The sequence below is a fragment of the Heliangelus exortis genome, chromosome 4 (assembly GCF_036169615.1).
Source record: "Heliangelus exortis chromosome 4, bHelExo1.hap1, whole genome shotgun sequence".
NCBI lineage: Eukaryota > Metazoa > Chordata > Aves > Apodiformes > Trochilidae > Heliangelus > Heliangelus exortis.
In genome coordinates, this window is record NC_092425.1 from 28,523,256 (window position 1) to 28,535,370 (window position 12,115).

Sequence of the window (12,115 nt, forward strand, 5' to 3'; positions counted from 1 at the left end):
AAAAAAAAAAGAAAAGAAGAGCTCTTTGTTCTATGGGTCCTAGTCCAGTAATAACTCACTGTGGCTTTGGCTACATTGGCAAATACTGTAGTGGAACAGAAGAAGGTCTTCAGAGAGAATCAGTTGGTTTTGAGCATCCAGCACCCACAGTATGTGTGTTTTAGGGGAGTTGGGAGTTTTACTTTAGACTAGCTCCATAAACTGAACACTCATTAGTGGTTTCCAGCATGAGTTCCAAGATCTCTTTTATGGCAGGAAAAGCTCAGAAGGTGGGGGTGCCTGCTCTATGAAAGCACATTTCCCATTTGAACTCAAGTGCTAATGTATACAATGCACCCTCTGCATATTTGCACCACCATGGTTCCCTGGAGTAAACTATTATTCCCTTGCCAGGGAAGAGAGCACAGACTAGAGAGAAGTTTGAACTAGTGCTTCTCTTTGGCTCATGGCACTGATCTACTCCAAGGTGAATTTGCCTTCCTAAATGAATTTTGTGCATCCTGGTGTCCAAATCCCCTGTAAAGTTCCTTTCCTTGTCTGCAGCACACACGGACCTCACACTTGCAAGTTTGACACATTGCTTTTCTTGTAGATCAATATATTCCCCATCTGATGTCTTTGAAGATGTGTCTTGGTGGATGGAAAATCCATGCTCCTGAAAAATCCATGGCCCTAGTTTCTGTTTTCTGGAATATTGCTAGAAAGATGAGAGAAAGGCAAAGATAAAATTGTGCTCTTATGGAGAAGAAGATGGAGAGACTGTGGATTTGTGTTCTGTAAAATAGGAATAATCACAATGTTTTTACTTTCAGTTTTCTGGCTCATATTGAAAATACTTTGAATAGTGAAACACAATGATTATAGTTATAGATTGAGGGAATACTTGTGCTTTTAAGTATCTTTGTCCTCAAGCACCTCAGCCTACTTACCGCAGATCTGCCTGCACTTAATTTCTTTTTCATTTCATCATAGCTTGAATGAAAAAAGGTAACATCCTAAAGGTAAAGGATCATCATCTTACACACTCTAACACTTCTCCTCTCCCATGGATGCAAAGATGGGTGCCGTCTTCTCCTTCCCTACATATATCATTCTCTACTCAAGATTACTTCTCATTAAATTTTTAAGTGCTGCTGAAGTTGTACTGTTAGTAATCATTTTAATGAATAACATAAGTGAGTGAGCAGTTAAATCAATGTATCAGAGATGAAATCTTAATTAAAATGGTATTTAGCTATGGGAAGCGAGAGTTTTATAATTTATTTTCTATTAAGTTGTTGACTGTTTCAGTGAATGCAATTATTTTTCAGTTTTAATCACAATATGAGAGCTGCACTGAAGTGACGTTTCTGTTCTCCCATGGAGATCCATCACTCCTCTTCTTTAAAGGCCTATTTAAAAGGCCAGTGCTGAAATGGTTGCAATAATTTTCTTTGCTCTTGAGTTGTTTTTTACTGTGATAGCAAGAGTAGGCCACTGTGGTCTTTAGAATAACTTTCTTGAATTTTATTAATGAGAAAACATTCAGGTAGGATTAAGCGTGATTATGCATATTTAAAACAACTTCTTCTGAATTGCCCTAAGAAGAATGGAATTGTTTGCATGTGGGCTGCATGTTTAAAATAATGTGGATGTGACTCTGCACTAGCATGTGGGCTTACTGAAATGCAAGCACATACATTACATGTGCCTACGCTCCCCATTGTAGGGGGGTTATACTCCATGACCTTTAACATACCCCTACAGCCCAAGCCAATCTTTGATTCTATGAACTTAAATTATGGGGTACACAGGAAATTGACTTCTGCATCCAGTTAAAATTGACAAATGTAACTTCACCAGAAGTTGTTACTTAAATTTGAATCTACCCTTTTGAAGACATGACTGCAACTGTCCTTGAGCTGTTGATCCTGTATATGGCTTTTTTGGAGTGGAGGACAGGAAAATTTTCTCTTCCCTCTCCATGCACTGAATCACTTTGCCCTCAGCAGGTTAAGTGCTCCTTACAAAACTACATGAGTGAGGACCACCAACTTCCCTCAAGGAGTGAGGGAAGATAGAGCCCCCACTAGGGCTAGATTTTCAAAGCTCTTTATGCACTCAAAGTGATATGTAGGCACACAAACATGCCATCAAGTTTCACATATTCTTCTCAGGAAAGTAGTTATGTTCAAGAGAAATACAGCAGTTGTGTTATGTCAGCTATGGAAAATTGGAAAATTACATATGAGTGGTTTTAGGTTTCTCTGTAGTCTTTAACAATTAAAATCTTGCAGTACTAGGTGTGAAGGCTCTCAGGTGCAAAGTACAGTTTTAAGCTTTTTTTTTTTGTTTTGGGTTTTTTTTTTCAGCTTTAAGCGTGAAAATTCTTTCTCATGTCATTTTAGGTTCATTATAGAATGTAGGTACCTTGGAGTTGAAAAGGTGGCTTCCACATTGGAAATCACAAGCTTGTGCTAAGTGTCTTTGCTCCTTTTACAGTGCCATCAGGTGTATTTGTATGTAATCCAAATCTATTGTCACACTTTTAAGTAGTTATGAAAGGGGTGATCTAGCCTAGGTGTGTTTTAGAGGATTTTTACCTTGCATTGGATTATCCTGTTATCTTTCGCTTCTCAAACCTGGAGTGCAGAGAAAGCTTTCAGATGATCTTGGGCAGAATTTGGATGGTGAGATTCTCAAACTAGTGCTTTTCTGAGTGTTTGTATGGGTACTGTTATACAGTCCTGGAGCAATCTCACAGTTAAATATAAATGCTTTCTCTGGATCTTACACTATCAGGTAGAAGCAGAGCTGAGATTAACATTTAGATACTTAAAAATTTTACCAAATTCATCCCTTGAATTATCTTTCTTTTTCTGTTTGCCAACATAGCATTACTTCCCATTTGATAATTAATTTTCTGTACTGTCATGAATTGACTGGTATTCTCCATTTTTTTCTATAGATGTAGCGAAATTGCAACTTTCATCTGTATTTTTTTTTTAATTTTTTGTCTTTAAAACTGTTACTTCAGTGAGGAATCAGTTAAATATAATAATCTCGAGAGCAGATTGATAAGAACTCATGAATAATCTTTTTAATGTGGAAAGCTGACCATTCTTATAGTAGTCTCAAGCAGTTTCTGAACGATGGCATTACTGTTCTGCTCGCTGCATAACTATACAGCTCCTTTAACAAATAACTGATGGACTTTAAAAGGTTTTGAACTACAGTGAATTATGTAGCCCTGTTCTTCTATTCACAGACTCATTAAATATGACTGAAGAAGTCAGAGACAGTAGTTTTCCCTTGTAGAAGCTGCTCTGGTTTGTGCCTCTTCCATAATAATAGTGAGCTGAATCCTACAGATTGCTTGTATATTACCATTGTTCAATTTGCTGCTACTGAAGTGATGCTTCACAGGTCTTAAATTCCCCTGTTGACTCCTTTCTTCCCCTTCCCCTTCCCCCCCTTTTTTTTTTAAGACAGCTCTCTTAGTCTGAGCAAAGGATGATGAGATGATGATTTAACTGAAAATTTAAATATAGCTCTTAGTTTAGCTGTTCCTGTACCAACTGACTGATAGTATCACCAGACTTTGGTAACACACTGTCCTTTACTCTCCTGCATCACATCTCCTTCTTTTGACACTCCTATAGGTAATTTCCCCAGCTTGTCTTCAATATCCTCTTTTGCCTTTTGAAGTTTCCTTTACTGATTCTTTTCCTCCATAGTAATAGAGACAATCTGAGATGATTTTTTCCCCTGTCAAATTTTCTTCTGGTAGGTGAAGAATTTTTATTATTTTGGTTTCCTGTTTGCTTTTCAAAATGTTTACACCTGTTTTTCATCTAAGATTTTATTTATTCATGGAATAAATTCTTCTATAGTTTCAAGAGAGATGGATTTCCATTGTTTATGTTAAAGTACATGGAAAATTCAGGTTTGAGACCATCTGAAACCAGATTGCCCTGATATCATCCTTAGTGTTCTGTCATTTGAGAGATCTCATTGGCACTGATTTTAAATTATTTTTAATAATTTACTATTATGTGCCTTAGCATTCCAAATCCAGAAATCAAATGACAAAAAAATTTTTTTCTCAGTATTCGTGCTACATGTTATTTTAGCTGTAATCCTCCTATTCTTTCAGTGCTAGCAAGCTTCTGAACCTGCACAGGGGTGAAATTAAGTGCTTTTTAAACAGATGCTCCAAACTGTTCATGTAGAAACAAGATGTTTTGTAATCCTGTAAGTACCCTTAAACTTCTTATGTCAGACTTTCTCAGTAGTCACATTAAGTATGTAATATATGCCAGGATGAAATTTTATAGATTAGTAAGGAGTTTTAATGGCTCCATTAACATCAGGATGCAAAGGTATAAAAAGAGTGCAGTGCATATTTTGTTAACTGAAGTCAGTTTGTCAGATCAATCCATAATAAACCCAAAGGTCTGGCATATTTTCGGGGCAAAAGGACTTCCTGGAGAGAAAGGGACCTGGGAACGAGATTTGCTTGTTTTCTTGCTGAAGGGGACAGCAGTCCTGCTCCCTTGGAGCCAGTGCCACCAGCTGCAGCAGGGGAGCTGCTTCTGCACTTACTCTGTAATAAATGCATATTCTCCCTGAGCTCATGCCTCTGCCATCACGATAGGATGATGCCTGCTGTGTTAAGCCACCAATAAAGAAACCTAGGGTCATACAATAATATGTGCCTTTACCTTCTGCCAGTACCCTGAGGACTGGCTATTAATTTTCAAGTCGTTGAATTTTCACTTAATATACTGCAGCTCAATGAAGCGTGCTGAGTTTCTTTAACCAGTAAAGCAGCTGCAAGCTGTATACATAAAATAATAACCAGATGATGATGTGTAAAGAATCAGGAGAACCCAACCCAAAACATTGCCTTTCACAGGAATAACCACTGAGTGGGGGATTATTTTAATTTCTGTGCAGTTACACCTTGACCCAGTGGATGATGATGACTATAAAACAGTTTGCTCCTTACTCGGGGAATCACACAGAACGGGTTACTCCACTAGTGCCCCACAACGAGCTGCAAGAGGGAACATCTCCAGGGAAGGGGAACTGGGCTGGGAAGACTCAGGGGCCACCTGACCCTGGAAACCTGCTTTATTTAAGCGCTGGTCCTCTAGGGGAGTGGTCAGCAGGTGCGGAATCCCCGGCACGTCTCCGACATCGTAGCTGCTTTTCTGGCTCGGGTTTGGTTTTGGTGGGGGGGCTATAGTAAGTTTTTGTTGTTATTGTTTGAGTTGTTTTTTTGTTGCTTTGGGCGATTTTTCTTTTTTTTTGCTACTGTCCTCCGAAGGTTTCCCAAGAGAGGCAGGAGGGAGTAGCAGAGGAGGACAAGAAGAATGAAAACCAAAAAAAAAAAAAAAAAAAAGGTTTTGCATGATGCAGTAAGCCCCGGCGCATTTTATAGCTCAGTACCGCGCATCGCCCGCTTTCCTCCCCTTTCCCCCCCGGGGGCGCTCCGCGGCCGCGCAGAGCAAAGCCGTCTGCAGCCTCCGGGCTTGCGCGACTCTCCTTTCTCTGGTACGCGGAATTCCCGCGGTTTCACTTAAGCGCCTAGCAAGCCGGCTGCCTCCAGCACGGCTGCAAGGACCACGGTGAGAGGGGTGGGCCCCTTCTGTGGACGGACGAGGGGCTGGAGGGTACCCTCTCCCCACGGCTGCTGCCGCCCTCCCCAAAATCGAGGTCTTGCCGTGCGCGGGACGGCGCAGTCCCCGAGGATGTCCGCGCACATCCACCTTCCCGCGTTTCTCCTCCCGGCTGCGGGTAGCCGCTAGGTAGGGCCGAGGGGCTGCTCTCAGATTGCAAGCTGCCTCTGAGTAGCTTTAAAAAAAAATGAGTAAAACCATGTACATATACATATATTTTTAAACATATATTTACATTTTATATATTATGTGTGTGTGTATGTGTATATATATATAGATAGATAGATATGTCTTATTTCCCTCTTTGGAGAAAAGAGCAATGCCACTCTTTCGCCCAAGCATGTTTCCCTTCTAGTAACGGAGGCTCCTCCTCCGCTAGGGACTGATTCGTCCAGCAGTTTTTAGGATAATTTATGGAGCAACCTGATGAGCCTATTGGGCGAGTTGCTCGATCCTTGTAGAGGGGGTTCCTACCTGTTTGGGTGTTTTTTTTCGGTTTTGTGGGTTTTTTTTGTTTTTTCTGTGCGTTTTTTGTGGGTTTTTTTCCTTCCCATTTTTTTCCCTTCTTTCTTTCTCTTTTTTTTTTTTCTTTCTTTCTTTTTTCCTTTTCCCTTCCCCTCCCTCTGCCTGCCGTGTACCGGGGAGAGGGGGGGAGGTACGGTGGGACTGGCAGGGTCGCTAATTCCCCATCCTCTCCGCAGAGAACTCGGGGAACGGAAAGCACCTACACGCCCATGGATGCGTGGGGGGGCCCCGCGCCCCGCTGGAGCCGCCGTCGCGGGGCTCGGCTGCTGCTGCTGCTGCTCACCGTGCGACTGGGGAGCGGGTGAGTACGGCCGGCACCGGCACCGGCACCAGCACCGGCACCAGCACCGGCACTGGCCGCCTGCACCCTCCCGCCGGCTCTCGGCTAGCTGCGCATCGCGCCCCGGGCTAGGTTCGGCGGGAGCAGCCCGGGCTTGGGGAAATGGAAGGGGCTGAAAATTGAAATGAGAAAATGGAAATGGGGGAAAGTATACTACGCGGCGCGAAACTTAAAAGAGAAAAAAAAAAAAAAAAAAAGGTCCCGGTGGTCCGGCGGCGGGTCCCCTGGACGGCTGAGGGGAAGCCGGCACGGGCAAAGTAAAACTTCTGCCGCATTCCACTTGTTTGCTGAGCGAGTTGGTGAGTCGGGACTCAGCTCCGTGCTGGAAGAAGCGAGTCTCGCCCCACTCTCCCAATTGGGCCGGGGCAGGCGGGTGTCCGGCCGGCCCAGCGGCCCGGGGCGGGGCGGTGCGGTGCGGGCTGCGGCCCGGTGGAGGGTGGGCCCCGCCGCCCCCGGTCCGGCCCCGGTCTTCGCCGGCTTCGCTGGGAGGGGAGGCGGGCGTTGGGCTGGCAAACGGGTGGGTGGGCGCTGGTGACCCCCCTGGCAGAGCCCGGGGCAGCGGGCGCGGTGATGTGGGGCACAGGTTGTAGTGTTTGTGAGTGTGCTGGCCCCGCAGCGGGCATCCTGCACAGCTGCTACCTCTGCAGCCCCAGCGAGAGAAGCCGGGCCCACGCGTGGGATGATGCCGGGCAGCTGCTTAAGCCCCCGAAGTTGGAAAGGTGCTTTTTGAGGGAGAGTTGCAAAATTGATCTGAAGGGTTCTGAAGAATCAGCAGTTTGGTAATGCTGTGTGAATGTGTAATTAGTACCCATAACAGTTTAACAAAAAGCAATCTGATTGTTCAGCACCAGTAATAATTCGGAGCTAATGTGAATCATTCCACAGGTTATAGTCTCCTAAAAATCAGAAAACAGTCCTGGGAGGGTATTTGAATGTTGCCCAGTGTGTCTTCCTTTTTAATGATGAACCAAGTTATTCTAAGAGGATATAGCAAATGTATGGCATAAAGCCCGTAAAAAAAAAAAAAAAAAAAAAAAAAAAAAAGAAGAAAAAACAACTATTAAAAATTTATTTTAAATCTGTTTGGCTGTAGACTCTTTCCCCATACTGAATAGTGGCTTATCAGTCTGTGTGAAGTTGTGTTTATCTCAGCTCATCTCTCATCTTCAGATGACTGCTGTTATCCTAGAAGTTAGAAACACCACTGACTATACTTTTCTTAATCTGTGTCTTTTAATGCCTTTTAATGCCTTGGTGTATTATGGAAAGATTTTTTTCAAAAGCATTGATGGAAATTATACCAGTGCAGCTGTGCATCTTCAGAATGTTTCTTAATGAACATATTGTACCTTAAGTATGAAGGAAATTATCAAGTGGTTTGAGAGGCAAGAATGTGTTCTAATTTATCAGTTCAAAGACTTAGCTACAAAGAGGAGGATAGCTAGCTGAAAAAAAAGTTACAGTTTTTGTTTTTGTTTGTAAAAGTGTGGTTGTGGTTACAGGACTAGGTGTAGGTTAGGTATATATACATCTCACTAATAGCAGCATTTATAGGTAAGTTGGTAAGAAGTTTCACTGGGAAAAAAGGATAACTTAGAGGCATAATTTTATCTTGTGCTCCAGAAAATCTGAGATAAAATGGAGGCTTTGGTATCCAGGTCTCTGAATCAACTACTTTCAGGCTTGCCTTTTATTCAGAGACCACATGGGAAAAATAGTGATTATTGAGACATTTGTCTTTTTTTGTTTGTTTGTTTATTTGTTTGGGTTTTGTTTGTTTTTTTAATGACCACAAATGGACATGTTTTCCAGATCCTGATTCCCTGTTAAGGAGTTCATTACAACTCTTGGCAGAGAGGTCAGGAGCTCTAGCACCCTTTAACAGACAAAGTAGGATGGAAATACTATTTTTCTGCTACTTTGGATGTCTTTCTGTAGTGTCAGACAAAAATTTTCCTTTAAGTTCAAGCTAATACACAAAAGTAATGCTTCTCTTAAGAGCAGGCCAGGCTGTACCAGTTCTGGCTGGTTTCACTGAACCATCTTGCAGGAGCCTACCCACCTTTTTGACACATGCTTTTAAAAGGTTGTAAAATGCATCACTTATAGGATGCATTATACTCAAAGTACTCTGCTGAGCATGAATGAAGTTACTTCAGGTGAAACTCAAGCCTAAGCAAGCAAAATACAACCAAGACTTTATAATTTTATTGTACTGCCCCAAAAGCTGTAGCGGGCAATGTGCTTGATATAACTTCCCAGTCAGTATTTTGAAGGACTATTTGTGTCAATAGTTAACATCTCTTCTGTAGCAGAAACTGGACTGGGAGCCTTTCTGTAAGATGTGCATAGGAAAAGAGTAGCTACCAAAATGTAGTCCTGAATGTTTGGTAAACATATTATTCTTGTTAAAATAAAAAATACAATAATTCAGAGGAGAGCATAAGAGCTGACGTGTAATTTATATTATTTCCTTAGTTCTAATCATACAGATGCAGCATAGCTGTAACATTTCTTTTAATTTATATTGCTTTAAATGTTATATGCTTGCCAGCATCCCTAAAATATATTGTAAACCTAATTTAATTTTGCATATATCTTCCCTTTAGTTGTGTAACCTGCTGTTCTAAAAAGCTATCTTAAATGCTCCATTGCAATGGAGCAGGTGCAAATGTCAGCTAATGTTTTCTTTTCAATTTCAAAGTATCTCTAAGGGAAATACTTATATAATAAGGCCTATGTTTTCTTCTAATATAAATTCCTAGATCAGTGTTAAGCCTGTCATAACAACATGGGTTTTTTTAATGCTTGATAATAGTGATTTACTCTTTCATTTGAACATCTGTGATGTTTATTCATTGTTATCTTCACTCTTATGTGCTTTGTTTGTGATGTGACAGTGAAGAACTTGTTATTTAGCATCTCCAGTGCTTTAAAATATTGCTTATTTTATTGAAAGTTTATTAATGTTTTCTTTTGTTGATATAAAGTTTAACAAGATATAAATAATGAGAAATATTCTTTGCACATAATTTTCCTACACTGTATTTAAAGAAAATCCCCAAACTGTGACAACATATTAAAAAAGCCTCTTGTAAAACACTGAACTACATTTTTGATTACTGTTAATTTTCTGTTTGTTAAATATACCTGATGTGAACTAAGAGCACCCTTTCTATGAGTTCAAGACTTTCTTACCTGGACAGAAAAGGTAGCAGGTGAGTGCTCACTGCCTTTGGTCAACTTCGGTCAACTTTTTTCTGGATACAGAAGTCTGCCACTGAGTAAATTACAAGGGGCTTGGGGGATTCATGGTTTTCCTTTGAAAACCATGGAATTGTACAGGAATTGTAATACTGTGGGTTGAACAGAACACCTAGTTTCTGTGGCCAGTTGGTAGAACTACTTAAAGGAGCTGTTTGAAAGCCAGTTGCCTTGGGTTGGGCTATCATATATATGCTTTAAAAGTCATGTGTATTGAACTCACAGAATAACAAATGTGAGCATCTCCCAAGATGAGCAAAGAGCCATTTTTGTATTAACATTTCTGAGGGAAGAGTACTAGGGCTTTTTTAATTACCTGCACAGCCCTTTCTTACAGTGCCTACTAAACCGAGTGTGTATTTAGGTAAAATAATGATATCAGAAGTTATTTGTTAAAGAGCAAGAGAGAAGGTATAATTATAACTGACAGTATGTAATACACTGACAGGAACCTTCCAGAGGGTGGTTGATCACAGTGACAGTAACTTTTATTTCCGATCAGTTTCTCTGAATAATTTGTAAGGAGAAGTTCATATGCAATTGAATTAACCTGGAGATGACACAGAAACCCTGATTTTGCAGATTTACGCATGCAAACTTTTTTAACAAGGCTGAAAATAGTGTGGTGAGCTCAGTGGCCTACTGGCCTATGAAAAAACTTGATTTGACTTCCCTACACTTAGTATGGAAAATCATGCAAGGACACTGAACCAATAGAGGTGACTGGAGCAACTAGAAAGGAGTTGACCAGAACAGAACTTGCTTCAAAGAAGAGGAAAATCAGTGTGATGTAACAAAAATGGAAATAAAATGTTTTAACAATATGTTTTCCTTGGTGGATCTTGTTGTGACAATCCAGTCTGGTATCAGAATAAACACAACTGGAGATTTTACTGTAGATTCTGCATCAGGTTTATTGCTTCAAAGGTTTGGTGAAGAGGAATCTGACAAAGTATTTTACAGTATTTCTAGTCTGAGGTTTCTCTGGCTTCCACTCAGTGGATCTTCTGCCTTCTTCTGCATGCTGAAAAAGACAAATTCTTTTCACGGTCCCACTGGCTTTGTCTGGCTCACTGGGTCCTACATCCAGCTTTGTGAGGTAATCCAGGTCTTTGTTCCTCTGGTTTTTTAGGGCAACTCAAGGTGCAGACCCATGGCTGGTGCTGCTCCTGCTGCTCAGGACTGGAGCATGGTCTGCAGCTGGCTCCTCCTCAGGGAAGCCACTCACCACAGCTCTTACTTGCCCAGTGTGTCCCTGATTTGAAGAGAACTCAAAACATCTCAAACAAATTCTGAAAATTCTTTAAGGGATTAGCATTTTTGTCAGAAAACATCCCTCTCTCTTTCTCGTCCCAGCCTAGTCTTACATGATATGTTGTAGGTTATTTGTGTGGAGAAACCTCCTTGCCTGTCAGCGATGAGAAGCTGCAGTGCAGTTATGTGCCTAACAGCTGTTGTGGGATGAAGGATCTCTTCCAAATGTAAGTTTCACAAATTTGTCACAACCAGAGATACTCTGTGCAGGCTGAAAATTTCCATGGAATTAGATGGACCCATGCTACAGTCATACTAACTACTGTTAGAAGTATTTCCTTGGTATATGTAGTTTGACAGGCAACTTGATAGCAGCTTACATTTTTTTTCTAGGGTAAATAAACTGATCTACCTAAATTTCTTCAGAAAATATTGAATTGGTCAACCATTTTTTTAAACCCATTTCACCTTTTTCTCTTTGAAGAACAGACATGAAAATGAGTGCATTATAAAAATATTAGGCTCATTTATAGCAGATTCATAGTATTACCTCAATACTCCTGCTTCATGCCACTGAGATACTCTGTCGCAGGATTACATCAAGAACTGCTCTGGTGTGCCTCATGTTCTTTTTTTGCTTTATACTTTGATCCTCAAATCCTTTTCCATGTCACCACATTCCTCTGGAAAGGTGTGAATAGCACAGTTTCTCCGTTTCTAAGTTTATATGCAGTTATTTGCCTTCCTACAGACAAACAGTGAATAGGAAAAATCTGAGGCAACATGAGACACATTCCCTTTGGATTCAATTATTTGAGGTCTTAAATAGATTGTTAGTCATTTCATTTAACATGCTTTCCTTCTTATGAAGGAATTATTAATATTATTATTATTATTTCTTGTTATTATTATTTCTTGTTATTATTAATGTAAAGTTGTGGTCCAATTATCTTTCAGGATACTGTTTATCTGAATGGTTCTTATATATAGGAAAAATTGGTAGTATTAAGTATTAATTTAGGTGGCTGTCACTGTAAATCATAACAGTTCTTTTTTCTTTGTTGTCCGA

At 40.7% G+C, this 12,115-nt stretch overlaps 1 protein-coding gene across 1 annotated transcript in view; it reads left to right on the plus strand.

Annotated features, from left to right (window-relative positions):
• The first annotated feature begins 6,329 nt into the window (after positions 1–6,329).
• The window catches only part of GABRG1 (gamma-aminobutyric acid type A receptor subunit gamma1), a 56,448-nt gene continuing 50,662 nt past the window's right edge, over positions 6,330–12,115 (plus strand). The window contains exon 1 of the mRNA XM_071743629.1: positions 6,330–6,489. Coding sequence (XP_071599730.1) covers positions 6,398–6,489 — 92 coding nt within the window. The 5' untranslated portion in view covers positions 6,330–6,397. The remainder of the gene's footprint in view (positions 6,490–12,115) is intronic.